We start from the raw sequence: 17243 nt of genomic DNA, 5'->3' as shown, positions 1-17243 counted from the left end.
ATGCCTTTAACAAACTCAAAAACCTGTTGTTAACCGCTATATTAAAGTTGTTAATAGGGTTACAAAAGTTGTTAACCGCTATACTGAAGTTGTAAAAATTTTCAAAAAAATTGTTTCCGATCGCCGGAGTTTGTTGAATTTCCCTGAAAAGCTATTGTTAATTGCTATATTGAAGTTGTGAATGGCATTACAAAAGTTGTTAACGGTTATATTGGAGTTATAAAAATTTTCAACTTCAGTATAACGTTCACAATTACGTTTTTTTGAAAATTTTTACAACTCCAATATAACGGTTAACAACTTTGATATAGCAGTTAACAACAAGTTTTTAAATTCAAAAAGTGACATTTTTATAACTTCAGTAATGCATTTAACAAACTGAAAAACCTGTTGTTAACCGCTATACTGAAGTTGTAAAAATTTTCAAAAAAATTGTTTCCGATCGCCGGAGTTTGTTGAATTTCCCAGAAAAAACTGTTGTTAATTGCTATATTGAAGTTGTGAATGGCATTACAAAAGTTGTTAACGGTTATATTGGAGTTGTAAAAATTTTCAACTTCAGTATAACGTTCACAATTACGTTTTTTTGAAAATTTTTACAACTATAATATAACGGTTAATAACTTTGATATAGCAGTTAACAACAAGTTTTAAATTCAAAAAGTGGCTTTTTTATAACTTCAGTAATGCCTTTAACAAACTCAAAAACCTGTTGTTAACCACTATACTGAAGTTGTTCATAGGCTTACAAAAGTTGTTAACCGTTATATTGAAATTGTAAAAATTTTCAAAAAAATTGTTTCCGGTCGCTTGAGTTTGTTGTTGTTAACCGCTATATTGAAGTTGTTAATAGGGTTACAAAAGTTGTTAACCGCTATACTGAAGTTGTAAAAATTTTCAAAAAAATTATTTCCGGTCGCCGGAGTTTGTTGAATTTCCCAGAAAAGCTGTTGTTAATTGCTATATTGAAGTTGTGAATGGCATTACAAAAGTTGTTAACGGTTATATTGAAGTTGTAAAAATTTTCAAAATAATTGTTTCCTGTCGCCGGAGTTTGTTGAATTTCCCAGAAAAGCTGTTATTAATTGCTATACTGAAGTTGTGAATAGCATTACAAAAGTTGTTAACCGTTATATTGAAGTTGTAAAAATTTTCAAAAAAAAAAAATTCCGACCGCCGGAGCTCCGGTGACCAATTGTCGGCTGGTCGCCGGAGCTCCGGTGACCGCCGCTGCCGGAGGTCCGGTGACCGGCCGGCCAGTAGGGGCTGTGATATTTTAAAAATAATATTTAAAATGAAGGGCAATGTGGTCTTTTCCTTTCACATAATAATCCCAATTTGGTCTCATGGTACCAAAATGGGATTTGTGGAATTGGGCGGACGTTTCTGGGCTTTTGGAGTTTGAGGTGCATTTTTCTATCTTTTTCCCCTTTAATTATGCTTCCTGTTGGACTGCAGAAGTCTTTTTCTGAGGCAATATTCAAGACATTGTTAATATTACGTCCGGTCCTTCATATAAAATCTTATTTGATTTTATTTTGGTCCTAAATATAAGACTCTAATCCACTTTGTCTCTAATATTTATGCTTCTTTTTTTCAAAATAGTCATTCTAACAATGATAGTTCTAGCCAATACACTTGATTAGTAAGGATATTTTAGGAAAAACAACACATATTTATTACAAATAACAAACTTAACTTCTTTATTTAATCTTCTCAGATTAGTCAACAAGCTCTTATAATTAAAATCGAAAGTAGTATTAAATATGAGTATCTTTTCCAGCAAAAACTCAAAACTTGAGTTGTTACTCTGTGGGAAAGAATGTAAAACACTTCTAATTGTTAAAAGGGAATTTTCAACCCATGATGCCCATTATTATGGTCAGCCAAAATGCATATGACCGACTATGTTGCGCGATTTTGTCGTGAATATCATGAAAAAAATTATTACCTCTTATCCTAAGATCTAATTTGATCTTAAATATCTTACCACAATTTACTCTGTTACATGTATTTATATTTTTCTTAATTTTTAATTTGGTATCAATTATATTCTTGAAAACTTGTAATACCCAGTTCGTTTTAAAACGGGTCGGGTATAACATGAAGGCATCCGAATATATTTAATTGATAAGATTTGAATAATATTTTGATTGGGATTTATGTATATTGAATTAAATGAAGAGTATCATTATTAAATGGGATTTCAATTTGAGAGTCAAATGAAGGAATTAATAATTAATTTTGAGTTTAAATGATATCTTAATTGGGGTTTGAATGTATTGAATTAAATAGAAAATATCATAATTAAATAATACGTTAATTGAGGGCTTAAATAGAGAAATAAATAAATAAATTTAAATTTTTATATGGTCTTCTTAATTTTTGAATCTTTAATTCAAATCTCATTTGAATGAATAAAAAAATTACACTTCTATAATCTCATTTATTACAAATAACTAACTTAACTAATTTTCTTAATCTACTCAAATTAGTCAACTAGCTCTTATATTAAGGATCATTTCTTTCTTGATTAAATTGTTTAAACTTTACTCTATTAGCAATGTTAGTCCATTATAAATTCCAACTTAAAATTTGAGAAAAATTATAAGTACCTATAAAATACTCTTAGTCTTAAATGTAAAGTTTATTTTATAATATAATTTACACTGCATTGAACGAAAGGATTAGTTTTCTTATAATTAATTACAATTAAAAAAAAATCATCTCTTCCTTGGCATTTTATGAATGGATGAATGACAAAAATCCAAGGTTACACTCTTTTACACACGCACGCTAGCGGCCTCTTACCCTCTTAGAAGGTTGGATCAGCGTTGGAAATCAAAGGAAACAAAAAAATAATAATGAAAATCCAAGGGTATAATAAAATCATCTGATTACGTGAGTGCTAACGTAATTAAGAAGACATATATTTAACATTAAATGACGTTATTATGTTCCATTGCGCTGTCAATTGCGTTATCATTTGAATTACGACCTTGGAATGGACAAACCTACAGTAACTAATTATTGTCAACAAGTGTTTCGTCCCCGTATAATTAATCCAGTTCAGTATGTATATTTAAAATGAATATTTTGTGTTTTTATTCAATTAGTGTGATATTAGTATAAGCTATAAAGCATGCTAGCTAACATTGTTGTATGACCATAAAAAAAGTTAATTATTTAACATGACTTCATTTCTTCATTATTTTTCTTAAAGCAACATAGTGGAATTTTTTTGGATCAAAATAATGAAAAATATTATTATCCTAAATATAAAATTCATTTTATAATATAATGAGTCCTACATTTAAAATCTAAATCGCATCAATACTTTTCAAGCGCATACCACTTGCTTCTCATGAGTTTGTTCAAAATGTCGTGGAAATTAATGCCCTTTTTAATCTCCGTCCGACTGGTGGGAAATTCTTTTTCAAAAAATTACTGTGCAGTTCAAATACACAATTTAATCATTAAAAATTTCACAATAAAGTGACAATTTTTTACCTAAGAAATGATAACATGTTTATATTGTAGAGAAAACTGGAGTTGTGTATCAGCTAGGTCCGAGTCGTGCCGGCAGACACTGTCCTTAAGAGTTATTCCGCAACCGTAGGTAAATGTGAGTGCGGCACTCCCCAGGATTAAACGAACCCTTCCTGCAGGAAACAGGGTGACAGAACAGTAGAAAAATACAGTAACCCAGCACCACAGAAACACAAAGAGGGAAGAAGGGAAATGCAGAGGAGGAACAGATGCTCGAAAGCTCAAGAGCGGGGTGCAGAACACACTATCCTGGACCGTTTTATATAGGCCTCGAGGACCTAACCGTTGGGCACCATCATAAACACGATTAACTTATCAGTTTCATACGTTATTGCATTAACCTGTAATTATACCGTCGGTTATGAACGTTGGGTACGTTTAAGAAATAAATGTCAGACGTTACCAGGCATTAATCCATGAGAAACGGTTTGAGGATTAATGGAGAATCAATGACGGTTCGAAAACTCCCAACATTCAATAACCTTCAGCTGTTACAAAAATAAACGGTCAAAAGAAGGGTTTTCTGATAAGCTCTCCTAACACTATTTTATAGTTTAATTTTGCAAAAGTGATTTACAAAAGGTGCCCGGTACTGTTCTAATTCACGCGCAGGGGGAAATCGCTAGTTTTCAACTGCGTTTCCCTCCTGGTGGGCTGTTGTTGTGTGCGCGAGACCCTCCTTCTCCTCTAGCCCATTTACAAGCCCAATAAAGTGTGATAGTATTTATACACTTGAGCTCCCTCTCTCTTGGGCAATGTGGGACTTCACTTTTGACACACCCCTTTGCATACACAACATATATTACTGACTTACCGTAAAACTTTTTTATGATTTAATTACTTATATGAAACTGCATAATCATTTTTACAAAATTTAATGGTAATCCAATAAAATAATTAATCATCCAATAACTTTTTACCAGAGTGTTTTATGCCCTTTTCCAAAATAAAGTAACATGACCGCATATATTATACTCCTCTGGTCTTATTTATAAGGCACTTTCAGTATGTTTCACACAGATTAAAGAAAATCTTAAACTTCATTAACTCTCATTTAAAATTTAATGACTTTTCAACTTTATTCCAATTTAATATACATTATACCTCATATAACAAAATCAACACAATAATAAATGAGGGGTAAAATTATACATCTATATAAAAAATTTCTTTCAGTGTCCTGTAAATAAGATAAAAAATACCTTCTCTCTCTGCCCTATGAATAGGACTAGAGGAGTACTACAAAATATTTATCTCCTTTTGACTTTCCGTTTAAACTATTTTTCTGGCTTTTGCCTTTGTCTGCACGATAATATCTTAAAGCGTTCATCTTTGGACAATTATTCAGAACTTTAATTATTAGCCATCCTCGGTCAATTCCATTTTACCAGCTGAGCCACTCCCAAAACGCCCTTTAAGGCAACTTTAATTGATCGAAGTAAAATGTTCTAAAACAGATTAAGAAAATTACAATAATATACATTTTCTTGCATACATGCATATATAAATATATTATCCACATATATTCTATCATCTGTTAAATAAAAGGATTATTTTTCATAATTCGTATAATCATTTTCTTTCTAATTTCATAATTGATACAACCCGTGGAGAGAAGCTGTATTCCAACATATGTTCATACGTACCTTAGCTAGAAAAGAAAAGAGCTTCAAAACGATAGGAAGAAACTTGAACAATGTCAACAAAATTATTCAAGGCTATCTTTTTATGATTACACACCACTCAGACAAATTTAGCTTCTTGAAAGAAACATAGCAAATTAATATATATACATCTACACTTGAACAATTGCAACCATCATAATGGATCTTCAATTCATTAACATCATACTATATAAATTAATTAACTTGAAGGAGCACCAGTTGAGCTGCAAGGACCTTACACTACGCAGTAATACATGAGAACATTCTTCTGTGACTGCTAAACCGGACGAGAGGCTTCGGAGCAGCACTGGTTGTGTGCCGCTGAGAAGACGAGAACCCACCGGAAGTAAAATCTCCGATCGATTTGTGCCGCCGGTGATGATGATTCTTGCGGCTGTCTGCATAAAGCTCAGACACCGTCTGGGTTGAATCCGGCGTCTGAAACTGATAAAGATGACTCTCGGAACTGCGAGAATGGATCTCGGCCATGTTGATGAGAGGAGTAGATACTGATCGGAGACGCTGGTATTCCCGGCGAGTTCGACTTTTCTTCACTGCCCTGTAAACTAAAGGCAGAAGACCCTCCATTTTTGCCTTCTTTCTCCTTCTTCGAGCTGAGGAATTAATTAATGGATTAATTCGGACAGGGAAATTTATGAGATCAGAATATTCTGAGGAAGATGGAAATGGAGTTTAGTACGTAACAATGTCTTATATACTGATTAGTGATTATGATCGGGTTAGGTTAGGTGGCCTTTCATTTTTCCGAAAAACTGGATAACGACCTAAATTTTATTTAAAAAAATTATATATACACGGCATATCGATATGTGTAATGCAAAATTTATTGGCAAAAGGTTACAATAATATACGCAGACCATCAATAGTCTAATTTAATTGAGTTCAAAATATTTGAGAAATTTGATAAAAATATTTTAATATAAAAAGATTACTAGATTAATTAGAATTATAGTTAAAAAATAAATCAGGTGAAATTAAAATAAAAATTATTTTTTAATTTGTCATAATCTAAAATTATAAAATTTTGGATATTTCTTAACAAAAAGGTTATCCTGTCATGTTTTTTAATTCAGAAAGAAAGAAAGAGATAGAATGGGACACGGCAATGTGGTGTTTGACTTTGACGGCCACGACTGTAACAAATCATCACGCGCCCATATAATTTACACACCAACCCTGCCACTTCTTCTTGGAAAGGAACCTGTGATGCTGATCAGGATGCTTCCTAAACCTTTGACTCTTTCAACGCATGCCAGAATTTCTATTAGTTATATTTTCACTTTCAAAATTATAGAAAAATTACCCCAAATTTTTTTTTATTACACTAAGATGGAACAACTAAAAAAAAAAAAATACAGTTAAAAGGATATAAGTCAAATTCCGCCTATACTTCTTTTAATACATGAGGGACGAACATTGCATTATCATTAATTTTAGAGTGCGCAGTGGGTTTGAAAAATATTCAACAACAAAATTAAACTTCAATCCTTTTCAAAATAATAATTCAACTCCTCTATCCATGCTAATAGTACAGTTTTAAAAAGTGTGTGTGTGTGTGTGTTTTTTTTTGTTGGGTGTATGTTAATCCCAATTCCGACGCAGGACATAAATATAAAAGAAACATATAAAAATTAGTGAAACTGCAATACAACGGGGAACAAGTGAAGTGAGGATGAAATTGTTAATCATATAACTAAAGGGTAGTTATTGACTAGGCAATATAAATGTGTTTACAAGTCCTTGATGACGTATTGGCAGAAGCTCATCTCTCAGGCGGCGTGGACTGGAGAGATTAAGAATCAAAGGCATCATTTTCACATAATTATTAATTAAAGCCGATATATAATTTGCGTGGTTCTTTCCATCTTTCATTTAAAAAAAAAAATCGGAAAGTATTAAATTTCAATACCTAACGATAAAAATAGGCTCAGGAAGCTGTCGTCTAGAAGCTATCAATGAGCGAATGACAAATTGAGGATGGGGAGAGATAAGCTTAGAAAAAAACAAAACACTGGAATGTTATCATATTTCCCAAACCAAACAAAACAAGCTGCTTCTTCCTCTAATCCTAAACCTAATGGATTAGATATTCAACGGCGGCATCAACACGGCCCTATTATTATAACAATCACTTTCTTCTCTATGGGCACGGAAAAGGTATTTAATGATTAATTATTAATTATTAATGAATTATATATATACTACTCCTCTGGTCTTTAATATAAGACCTATCTAACTAATTTGATTACATTAAGAAAGTTAGGTAGGTTAGTTAATTATGAGAAATATGATGCGTTTTTCCTAAAACATCATAATCATCTTTCTTAATACTACCTCCGGTCCTAATTATAAAACCCAGTTGACTAATTTGAAGAGATTAAGGAAGTAAGTTAGGTTAGTTTTTTGTAATAAATAAGTGTTGTCATTCCTAAAATATCCTTGCTAATTAAGTGTATTGGCTAGAACTATCATTATTAGAAGGATTATCTTGAAAAAAAATGCATAAATATGAGAGACAAAATGGATTGGGGTCTTATAATTAGGATCAAACTAAAAGTCAAACGGGGTCTTATATTAAGGACCGGAGGTAGTATATATATAACAATCAAGTGGCTTGTATGCATGGAAGTTCTTAATCACCTGTTAATATTAGAAATTAATAATTAATCAAACAGTTTTGAGATTAGTTAGGACTTTAGGTTCCTGCGCAATGTTCAAATGTGGGAATGGGAAGAACGTTCACACTGAGCAGGTTAGGAGTATCAATAAAAAATCAATTTACAGGACAGTGGCGATGTCATTTAAGCTGAATATGATAGTAAGTGAAATTAATTTTTTATTTGTTCTTCTTGTCTGTGTATTTACAGGATTATTGCGAAGCACTCGGGTGTCGTTTAAGCTGAACAGTTGGTGAAATTAATTAATTAATTAATTCTCCTTGTCTGTGCATGTCAATTAGCATTTCTCCCAGGAATAAAATAAGCTATGAGCCCTTGTTTTTTTTTTTAACCTTAAGTTATGACCTCTACTTCATTTAGAACCTAACAAGAATTACCTACAGGGTTGAATCTCAGACAAATGATTAGTCCTTCACGACACGATCAATTACTACAGTTTGAATTCCTGAGAAGAAATATGCTCATATCTAGTATCCATGTAGTAAATTAAGAATTATATTAAATGATTTTTTTTAATTTTCAGTACTAATAAATTCTGTTTATATATAACCAAATAGACAAATTGCTTGAGCTAAGTGAGAACAGCTGTCCCATGTTGTAGAAGATGATGATCCCAAAGGGAGCTCAATGGGAGGCAGCCAGTTTAATTATTTAGATGATCCATACTAAAATCTTTAAAGATAATCCATACTAAAATCTATTTTTCTTCTCTATTCAGATGATAAGCTTTTCTCTATTTTTCTTCACATCTAAATTAGATGATCCATACTAAAATCTTTAAAGATAAAAGTGAGATATTATAGACTCGAGTTTTTAGGAAGCAACCCTTATAACAATAATCAGCATAATCTATTTATTATTTTGAAATTGAATGAATATTTTGTAGTTATTTTTCCTAGAACACTTATTTTCATGCCAAAAAAAAACTTGGTCACCGAATGCACAGTACAAAGCAAAAGGATGTTGGTTTTTCCCCCAAACAGGATGTTGGTTAGATACTTACAGCAGAACCGTGCAGCCAATTTCTCCACCACGACAGGATATACTCTTAGACATAGTTTTGTTTTCCGGTACGAGAGAAGACAAAAGCCTAAAAAATAAAACTATGACACGAGATTGAAATTTCAGGATCTGTTTTTCCTTAAACTAGGGCTGTCATATATTCAGGACTTGTCAAAAAATGAAGAAGCAGTTAATCCTTCCGAGCAAGAGTTCTACGGTTTTTTTGAGCGATATCCTAAAAAAAAAAACAATAGCAAAGATGCTACTTCATTCGGTTCTAATTATAAGACATCGTTCATAATTTACAAATAAGGTCTTGTAATTAGGATAGGAGGTAGTATATGCTGAGATAAATTTGTATAAAAGTGTTAATCCTTTCACTTCTAAACATAAAATTTAACAAACCAATTCATAACGGTTAGGGAAAAAAAAGACAGTTGAATTTTAAAATTTTCAAAAATTAAAAAATGTGTTATTATTTGTTTTTTGAGTGTAATTATTTTTTTTACAGATATAGTAATGATTTAGAATTTTGAAATTCAACACTCATATTTTAAGATTTTTTTTAAAAAAGTTCAGAAAATTAATTAAATTTATTTATTACAAGTAAGAGGGAAAAGAAAGGATTAACAGAGTATATGCACAAAAATCGGCAACAACAACCCTGTTTGGCAAAACGATAGAAATAATTTATAAACACATTTTATATAAGTTGAAACAAAATTTTTTAAATAAATTTATTTTGTATTCTGCTCCCAGATAGAAATCAGATTGTGTTTGTCCTTGAACATCGAGGTGTCATCCTTGTAAGATCGCTCATGTAGCGAAGAATCAAGCTGGGGTGGTTGACTAAAGGACGAAGGAGTCAACTATGAGGGTTTAAACTTTAAAGCAATTAGTGGGTTCGAATCCCCAGGGCTTCCGTGTCTGAAACCGATCGAACGAGGAAGAAGCCATGCCGCGAGACAAGTGTCCTCCTCCTCAACTTCCACGCCTGACACGTGGCGGCGTCGCCACGCCCGCCGTCCAGTTCGTTGTTGCCTTGCTATGTTGCCATGTTCTTCTTCTGTATTCTGATGCCTCCTTCTGCCCTCTTCGCCCGCCACCTCATCATCCACCTACCAACGCAACCGCCACAACCATGGCAGTATTATTATTTCTGTTTTCCTCTTTTTTATCCGACGAATCCAATTTTTATTTTCTCGCTCTTCTCCGATAATGGTAAAAACTTGAAAGACTTCTTGTGAAGGAAAAAAAAAAAAAAGAATTATTGATTGTCTCTACCTGCATTTCTGTGGAATGTTCTTATTTCCGTCAGATTGGAGTTAGTTACAGTTGACTACGCTTAATGCCCTGAAATGGGATTTATTTTTGGAAGTAGTCTGCTTTTCCTTCTTCTGCAACTATTTCTATTTGGAGAAGAAGCTATGTTTCTTTGTAGTCTTGACAAAATGTGCCACAAATGAGAAACTTTAAAAGAATATGGAAAATGTTCTGTGAGATAGTTCAGGTTAGTCTCAAAGCACTTCGGTTTCCGTACTAAATAGTGCTACTATTACAGTGGGTTCTGCCCTTTTTCATCCAACATTAGCTTTAATGATGCTTTTAATTAGTAATATTACGAACCACGGAGCCAGCTATAGTATTGAGATGGTGCCGTAAGTTCAGAAATGAAAAATAAGAATTGTAGTCTAATACTTGGATGAATTACATATGTTTTGATATTCTTTCCTTGTGTGATCAATCAGGATCATAAGAACAAATGCCAAGGTAAAGGGAAGGATACTGATGTTTCTTGCCTCAGACATTCATTAGGTTTACTCGATGCCAGCTTCTTCAATGATGAACAGGTCATTTCGTTTACTGGTGCATTTGATCTTTCTGTGTTACTTGGTGATGAAGACTGAATGTGAAGTGTGAATAATTCATGTTCGCTGACCTTAGATTGTAGAGATTGATGAGGGTGTACGTGAACTCAGTATCCCAATTATACAAGCAAATCGGAAACTTGTGGCTTCTGAAAATGGAGGCCTCCATTACCCACCCGCTTTGGTTTTCAATCCTGACTGGGGCTATCGATCCCTGAATAAAACATTTAACTATCCTTCTGTTTCTGGTACTCGGAGACCAGAATCTGATGAAGACATTTCCTTCATGACTGTAAGTTATTCATCCCCACTAGAATACTGATTTGAATTTGACCCATATTGTGTTATTTGTGACTTGTACTATTTTGTGATTTTAAACCAGGTTCTTGAATTGGCAGAACTCATTAGAACAAAACAAATCACTTCTCTGGAGCTTACACAGATTTTCCTTCGGAGACTAAAAGAGTAGTACTGAGAACACTGACATCTTGGCATTTATTTTGTGGGTGTGTGTTTTCTTACTTAATGAAGTGATCTGAATATAACACCAGGTTCAATCCTGTTCTTGAATCTGTGATCACTTATACTGAAGAGTTGGCTCACCAGCAAGCGAAACAAGCTGATGAATTGCTTGCCAAAGGAGTCTATCTTGGTAGACATCTTTTTCTAGCAAGTGAATGTTTCAAAGTGGTTCAATTTTCTTCTGTTCTTTCTTTACCATGCAACTCCATAAAGGTTAGCAATATAATGTGATGATTACTCGACTATTCTCTCTTGCATCTTAACCAACTGTAATTTATAACGAAATGTACAAGTTTATTTCCCGGTATTGAAAAATGATCCTTTTGATTTCTGTTCTTACATCTTGAACGAGATGTTTGATAATACATTCTGGATAAAGAACATCAGTTGAAAAAGGATAAAATATTTGAGTAATTATGGCCACGGGGTAGAAAAGATTTACAAGTTAGTTGACCTCACAAAAGTCCTTGCCCTGTTTGAGGCAGAGCTATAATTTAGCCTATAAGCCTAGAGAGTTGGCATGTGAATTATTTTGTTGTATATGTACCGATTTTCAGTTTTTTTTATTTAAAATAACATTGGGTTTTCTGATAGGCCCTCTTCATGGAATTCCATATGGTTTGAAGGATATAATATCAGTTCCCAGTTATAAAACTACATGGGGCTCAAAAACTTTCAAAGATCAAGTTATTAACAAGGAAGCTTGGGTCTACAAGAGGTACCGATGCCTTTCCTAAATGTAAATGTGTAGCCACTGCATCTTTAGAAAAAGAAGGAGCTGCTGACTTACCTCATTTAGGCTAAAGGATTCTGGAGCTGTTCTTGTTGCAAAGCTTGTTTCTGGATCTTTGGCATATGACGATATCTGGTTTGGGGGAAGAACTAGAAATCCATGGAATATTGAGGAGTACTCCACCGGGTCATCTGCTGGACCGGCTGCCAGCACCTCAGCTGGTATTCCTAAGAAGTTTCATCCAATCCTTAGAATATGATCCATCAATTACTGGTTAAGAAGATTTTTTTATTGCTTGTGTTTTCCGGTGAGGTGACTTTGTTTACTGTATTACAGGTATGGTTCCATTTGCTATTGGTTCGGAAACAGCTGGCTCCATCACTTATCCTGCTGCTCGTTGTGGCGTGACAGCATTGCGCCCAACTTTTGGTACAGTTGGTCGAAGTGGTGTAATGAGCATATCAGAAAGCTTGGTACAACCCATGTTATCCTGTTCTTCTGTGATTAGATGCAATAAATGCTGTACCTTGCTTGTAATATTTAATTCTTGTAGGATAAGCTAGGCCCTTTCTGCAGAAGTGCAACTGATTGTGCTATAGTCCTGGATATTATCCGGGGAAAGGATCCAGATGATATCTCTTCAAGAGAGAGCCACATTGATAATCCTTTCTCAGTTGACATTACCAACTTGACAGTTGGATACCTTGATGATGCTGAAATGGAGGTTAGTTCAGGTTCATTTAATTTCGCTAGGTCTCAGATGAGGTTTAGTATCAGATATTTCTATACATAATATTTTATCAGTATAATACGTAAGCTGAAGATACTTATGGGATAACAATTATAGGTTGTTAATGTTCTTGCATCAAAGGGTGTGAAGATGGTACCTTTTCAGCTGAATTACACAGTTGACTCTGTTCAAGGTATACTAAATTTCACAATGGATGTTGATATGCTGGCACACTTTGATGAGTGGCAACGATCAGGCCTAGATAGTGTGTATGAAGCGCAAGACCAATGGCCTACTGAACTGCGCCGTGCACGTCTAATCCCAGCTGTGGATTACATACAGGTTCGTTCTCTCTATCTTAGTTTCCTGGCATCTTCTGCCTGGTAGCTAATGTTTGTTTTTACATATTATGTTACACCTGGGTGAAGTAAAATCACAGAATCTTGAATCAACTGAAATATTTGGTCTAAATAATGGCACTATGAAAGAACCAAAGTGCCATGACCTTTGGATTCTTCAATTCATGTCGTTTGTCTTTCTCTCATGGCAGCTATAATCCTTGAATAATATAATTCTCCCATGTAAGCACGAATCATTCAGCATGGTATTTTTCGGCTGTATATACTTGTTACGTGGTTTCACATTTTATTCTTTGCAGGCACAAAGAGCAAGGGGAAAGCTAATAAAAGAGATAAGAGAGAGTTTCACGGTCGACGCCTTCATCGGCAATGTGACTGACTGGGAGAAAGTTTGCCTAGGAAATCTCGTAGGTTTACCCGTCATAGTGGTTCCAACAGGTTTCAAGAACATCTCCAATCCACCCGCTGGCAGCAGCAGGCGAAGAACCACCATCACCACCGGCATTTACGCTCGCCCAGACCAGGATCACATTGTATGAGTATGGCTGTAATTTATATTTAGCTGCAAGTTTTATATCTTCAATTATCACGTGACAGTGTTCTTGTGCTTGTCCTAATTTGCAGGCTTTGGCGCTGGCAATGGCATACCAATCAGAAACCAATCACCACAAACAGCGTCCTCCCATCAATGATCTTGGCCCAAATGATGCTATTTCTGATGTCTTTACCCCTCCCAGGGTCCTGCGTCATTGAACAGTACGTTGCCAAAAATGAAATATGCATGTAGGTGTGGGCACTATCATTTTCAGAAAGACCCCAAAATGGAGTAAAAGCCATGAAAGTAATCAAGAATGAGATATTTCTCTAAATATTCTACAGCTATTCCTGTGCTTGGCCGCTTGGCAATTGCTTTTGTGAAATTATATATGCTCTTGGCTGTTGTGAAATTCTATTGGTTTCGAATTTTGGTGAGTCATAATAGTGACCCACTAATCTATAAGCACCTAGAATTGCAAGCAATCATGCATTTGTTTTTCATTCGTTTTGGTAAAACAAATGGCGCAAAGTTGTAGCTCAGTCTACTGCTTTATTGAACGCCTAGGGAAAATGCCAATTGGGAACTTCGTTTCTTTCGAATCAGCAATTATATTCATGGAAAAGGATCGTTCAGAGGGAAATGACAATTGAGTCTTTTTAAACCCAGGTTGGAGCCGAGGTTAGGAAATGTGCAGCGTGTCGTATTAGACCGTGTCATGGGAAAGCAAAGAAATTAGAAATACAATAAATAGTTGCCAATATTAAGCAAGATGAAAAATTTGTTCTGTCTGACAGTGTGAATGATTTTTCTTTTCTGTTTTCTAAATCTGTTTCGAACTAAATAGGGATTTAAAAAAAAATATTACGACTCTGTTACTTATTATATGTTACTTGTATTATATGTTACTTGTACCTCAAAAGTTTAACTTGTAGTATAATTAATAATTTTTTTTAATTTTACCCCTATTAATTTAATAAAAAAATAATTAATCTCTCTCTCAACAGGGTAAATATGAAAAAAAATGGTTAATTTAATGTATTTCTTGATTTGCAGGTTTGGGAAACAAGTGACTTATAATAAAGAACAAAATGGTATTTATTAAGAGTTAAGGAAAATTATTAAATATCAGTATTTTTTTCAAATATTTTATGACGTACTTTTCTGGTCCTATCTATAGAGTAGAGAGAGAAACTTTTTTTTTTGGTGATACAAGGAGCGGGCTCGAACCCGCACGCACACACACCACTCGGCCAAGAGGCCGGTGGTGAGAGAAATTTTTTTTTTGTCTAATTTATAAGTCAATTCATTAAAATTGTACTATGAATATACTTTTCTGATCTTTAATATAAGATTCATTTAATTAATTTGATTAGATTAAGAAAGTTAGGTAAGTTAGTTAATTATAAGAAATGTGACAAATTTTTCCTAAAATACCATAATCATCTTTCTTAATACCCCATTTTTTTCTTCTACTTGATTATGTTTCATGGAGTATTCATAAAGGTAATTTAAAAAAAATTGATAAATATAAAAAATGGGTCTTGTATTTAAGATCAAAACTAACTCAATAATTGAGTCTTATATTAAAGACCGGAGGAGTAATATATTATCCTTCATTTATTATAGTATAAATAGTCTTTTTTAAGGTGTATATATTAAATAGGAGTAAAATTAAAAAGTTATTGTATTTTAATGAAGAGTTAATGTAATTTAAAGTTTTTCTTAACCTATATAAAATATATTAAAAATATTTTATAAATAGTATCAGAGCAGAATGTAATTTAATAATCATTACTTCTATTCTTATAGATCCGGCATCGTGTGAATAACATATTTTCTCGTCTTGCGGGTGTTCACACATATTGAGCAAAGTGCTTGAAGATTTCAACGATGGAAGTGGGAAAAGGTGACAATTTGCATGAAGGCTATTGGATGGTAGCTTCCACTTCTGGATTGTGGTGTCCAGCTGGGAGGCCTATGGGAACAAGCTATATAGAGATAGCTATATAGTGGATGATCTAGGCTTCAACAAATAAAAAACATAGGTGCTTCTGCTAAATGCTAATCTTGTCGATATGTAGTGCAGATCAGACTTTATGGATCACATACATGTTTTTCTAAAGGCATGATTATTCTCTTATTGAAGCAGTCCTATTTGAGAAGCATTAAATGTGAACACAATATTCGAATATGAGACCATATAGCAGTATTTATAAGCAACTTTTGTTCATTTCCTCAAAAGAATTAGGACTTTTTTCCCGACCTTTGTGATTAGAGGATACTTTTTGGGTTAAGATCACTTCGAAATCTTTTCATCCGTACATCTAACATTTTAAAATATTTTATGATATATTTAGCATCTAAAATGTTTTTTAGACGAGGCCAACATCCTAAAGTATTTTTTTATGTCAGTACTGGATATATCAAAAAATATTTTTAAATACTAAATGTATCTAAGAAAATAATTCAAAGTGTTAGATGCATAACAAAATACTTCACAGTATTAGATACATATAAGAAAATATTTTAAGGTGTTAGATGCATTACAAAATATTTTAGGAAACTAGATGCATCTGAAAAATATTTTAAGATGTTAGATTCATCTTAGCCCTATTTTTTTCCTTGTACATACTACAGTATTTGACTTTATTTATTTTATCACAAAAAAACCTTAAAAATTAAAAAATTGTGTATAGAAACCTCATTTGCTTATCAATTATTATCAAAACCCATATTAATATTGTAATAGCTCTCTATTTACAATTTTTCTATTTTTAAGGTTTTTTTATGATATTTTTCTTAAACATATATAAAAAGTTTTGTTCTATAAAAAGTAAAAATATTTTTTGGAGTCATCTACACACCCATGTAGCATTTTAATTCAGTATCGGAGCATAATTTATCATTCGGAAAGGCTTTTTAACATTAGCAGCAATGCTTGAACCAATACTCTCATAGGATACAAAACCAATCATTTTTTAAGTTGACAATGAAGCCATTCATTTTTGAAATAATCATGAAGTCAATTATTATCAAGCGTATCGTCAACTTTTAATCATGTTTGAATGGCTTATATATTTTCATTTATTTTCATAATCATTAAAAAATTTTGAGAGCAATAACTTCCAGAGTTTTCCAAATAAAATATTTTTATTCTGTCTTTTAATTAATAATAAAATATCAAAGTAATAAAAAATTCAATTGTTTGAATTAAATTTAAATGATAATATTTTAAAAGAATCAATTTCTTTCTGTTTCTGTTTTTAGTCTTGAACCTCCTCTCAATAAGCATTACTTTTTCCTTCCATTTTGGCAAAGTTGTGATCTTGAATATGAATATGATATGATGCAGAGAATTGGTAGCTGGGTTCTGAGTCAATGATGATCGGATTCGTGCACTTTCATTCTCTTCTGAAAAGAGGAAATATACATAATTTAGAAAGCAATAAATATTTATTTTTTGCCCAAGATTTGTATAAAGCAATGCGTTCTGAGGAAACATTTATGGAAAAAAAATGTCAGGGAAACACAAAAGTAATTATTCCTCAAAATTCAAAAACATGCTCAACATGCACTTTT

General features: G+C 33.0%; 2 protein-coding genes across 4 annotated transcripts; one reads left to right on the top strand and one right to left on the bottom strand.

The window, feature by feature from the left end:
* Positions 1-5157: 5157 nt before the first annotated feature.
* On the bottom strand, positions 5158-5884 carry LOC114742688 (uncharacterized). Its single transcript, XM_028930918.1, has one exon. It carries the CDS (start codon positions 5799-5801, stop codon positions 5454-5456), a length of 348 nt encoding a protein of 115 aa, XP_028786751.1. The 5' UTR covers positions 5802-5884; the 3' UTR covers positions 5158-5453.
* A 3940-nt stretch (positions 5885-9824) lies between these two features.
* LOC114742687 (glutamyl-tRNA(Gln) amidotransferase subunit A-like) lies at positions 9825-15826 on the top strand. 3 transcript variants are annotated; one of them, XM_028930916.1, is made up of 13 exons: positions 9825-10061; positions 10663-10764; positions 10859-11074; positions 11165-11247; positions 11334-11434; positions 11899-12022; positions 12104-12258; positions 12374-12510; positions 12591-12761; positions 12885-13109; positions 13426-13659; positions 13751-13882; positions 15474-15826. In XM_028930916.1, exons 1-12 carry the CDS (start codon positions 9870-9872, stop codon positions 13877-13879), a joined length of 1869 nt encoding a protein of 622 aa, XP_028786749.1. In that variant the 5' UTR covers positions 9825-9869; the 3' UTR covers positions 13880-13882; positions 15474-15826. The 3 variants fall into 3 exon arrangements, with proteins under 3 accessions (XP_028786749.1, XP_028786750.1, XP_028786748.1); XM_028930917.1 differs by lacking the exon at positions 15474-15826 and having other exon boundaries at positions 9825-10058; positions 13751-14160; XM_028930915.1 differs by lacking the exon at positions 15474-15826 and having other exon boundaries at positions 13751-14160.
* Positions 15827-17243: the final 1417 nt, after the last annotated feature.

Source organism: Neltuma alba, unplaced genomic scaffold, assembly GCF_004799145.2.
Source record: "Neltuma alba isolate B1F8T4 unplaced genomic scaffold, ASM479914v2 tig00003860_pilon, whole genome shotgun sequence".
NCBI classification, from domain to species: domain Eukaryota; kingdom Viridiplantae; phylum Streptophyta; class Magnoliopsida; order Fabales; family Fabaceae; genus Neltuma; species Neltuma alba.
This window is presented reverse-complemented; position numbering and strand designations above follow the sequence as displayed.

Coding starts and splice junctions, on each gene's coding strand:
- LOC114742688 (XM_028930918.1), bottom strand. CDS start 5,801: ATGGAGGGTCTTCTGCCTTTAGTTTACAGGGCAGTGAAGAAAAGTCGA.
- LOC114742687 (XM_028930916.1), top strand. CDS start 9,870: ATGCCGCGAGACAAGTGTCCTCCTCCTCAACTTCCACGCCTGACACGT. Junction 11,075..11,164: donor AAGACATTTCCTTCATGACT/GTAAGTTATTCA, acceptor ATTTTAAACCAG/GTTCTTGAATTGGCAGAACT. Junction 12,259..12,373: donor GGCTGCCAGCACCTCAGCTG/GTATTCCTAAGA, acceptor ACTGTATTACAG/GTATGGTTCCATTTGCTATT.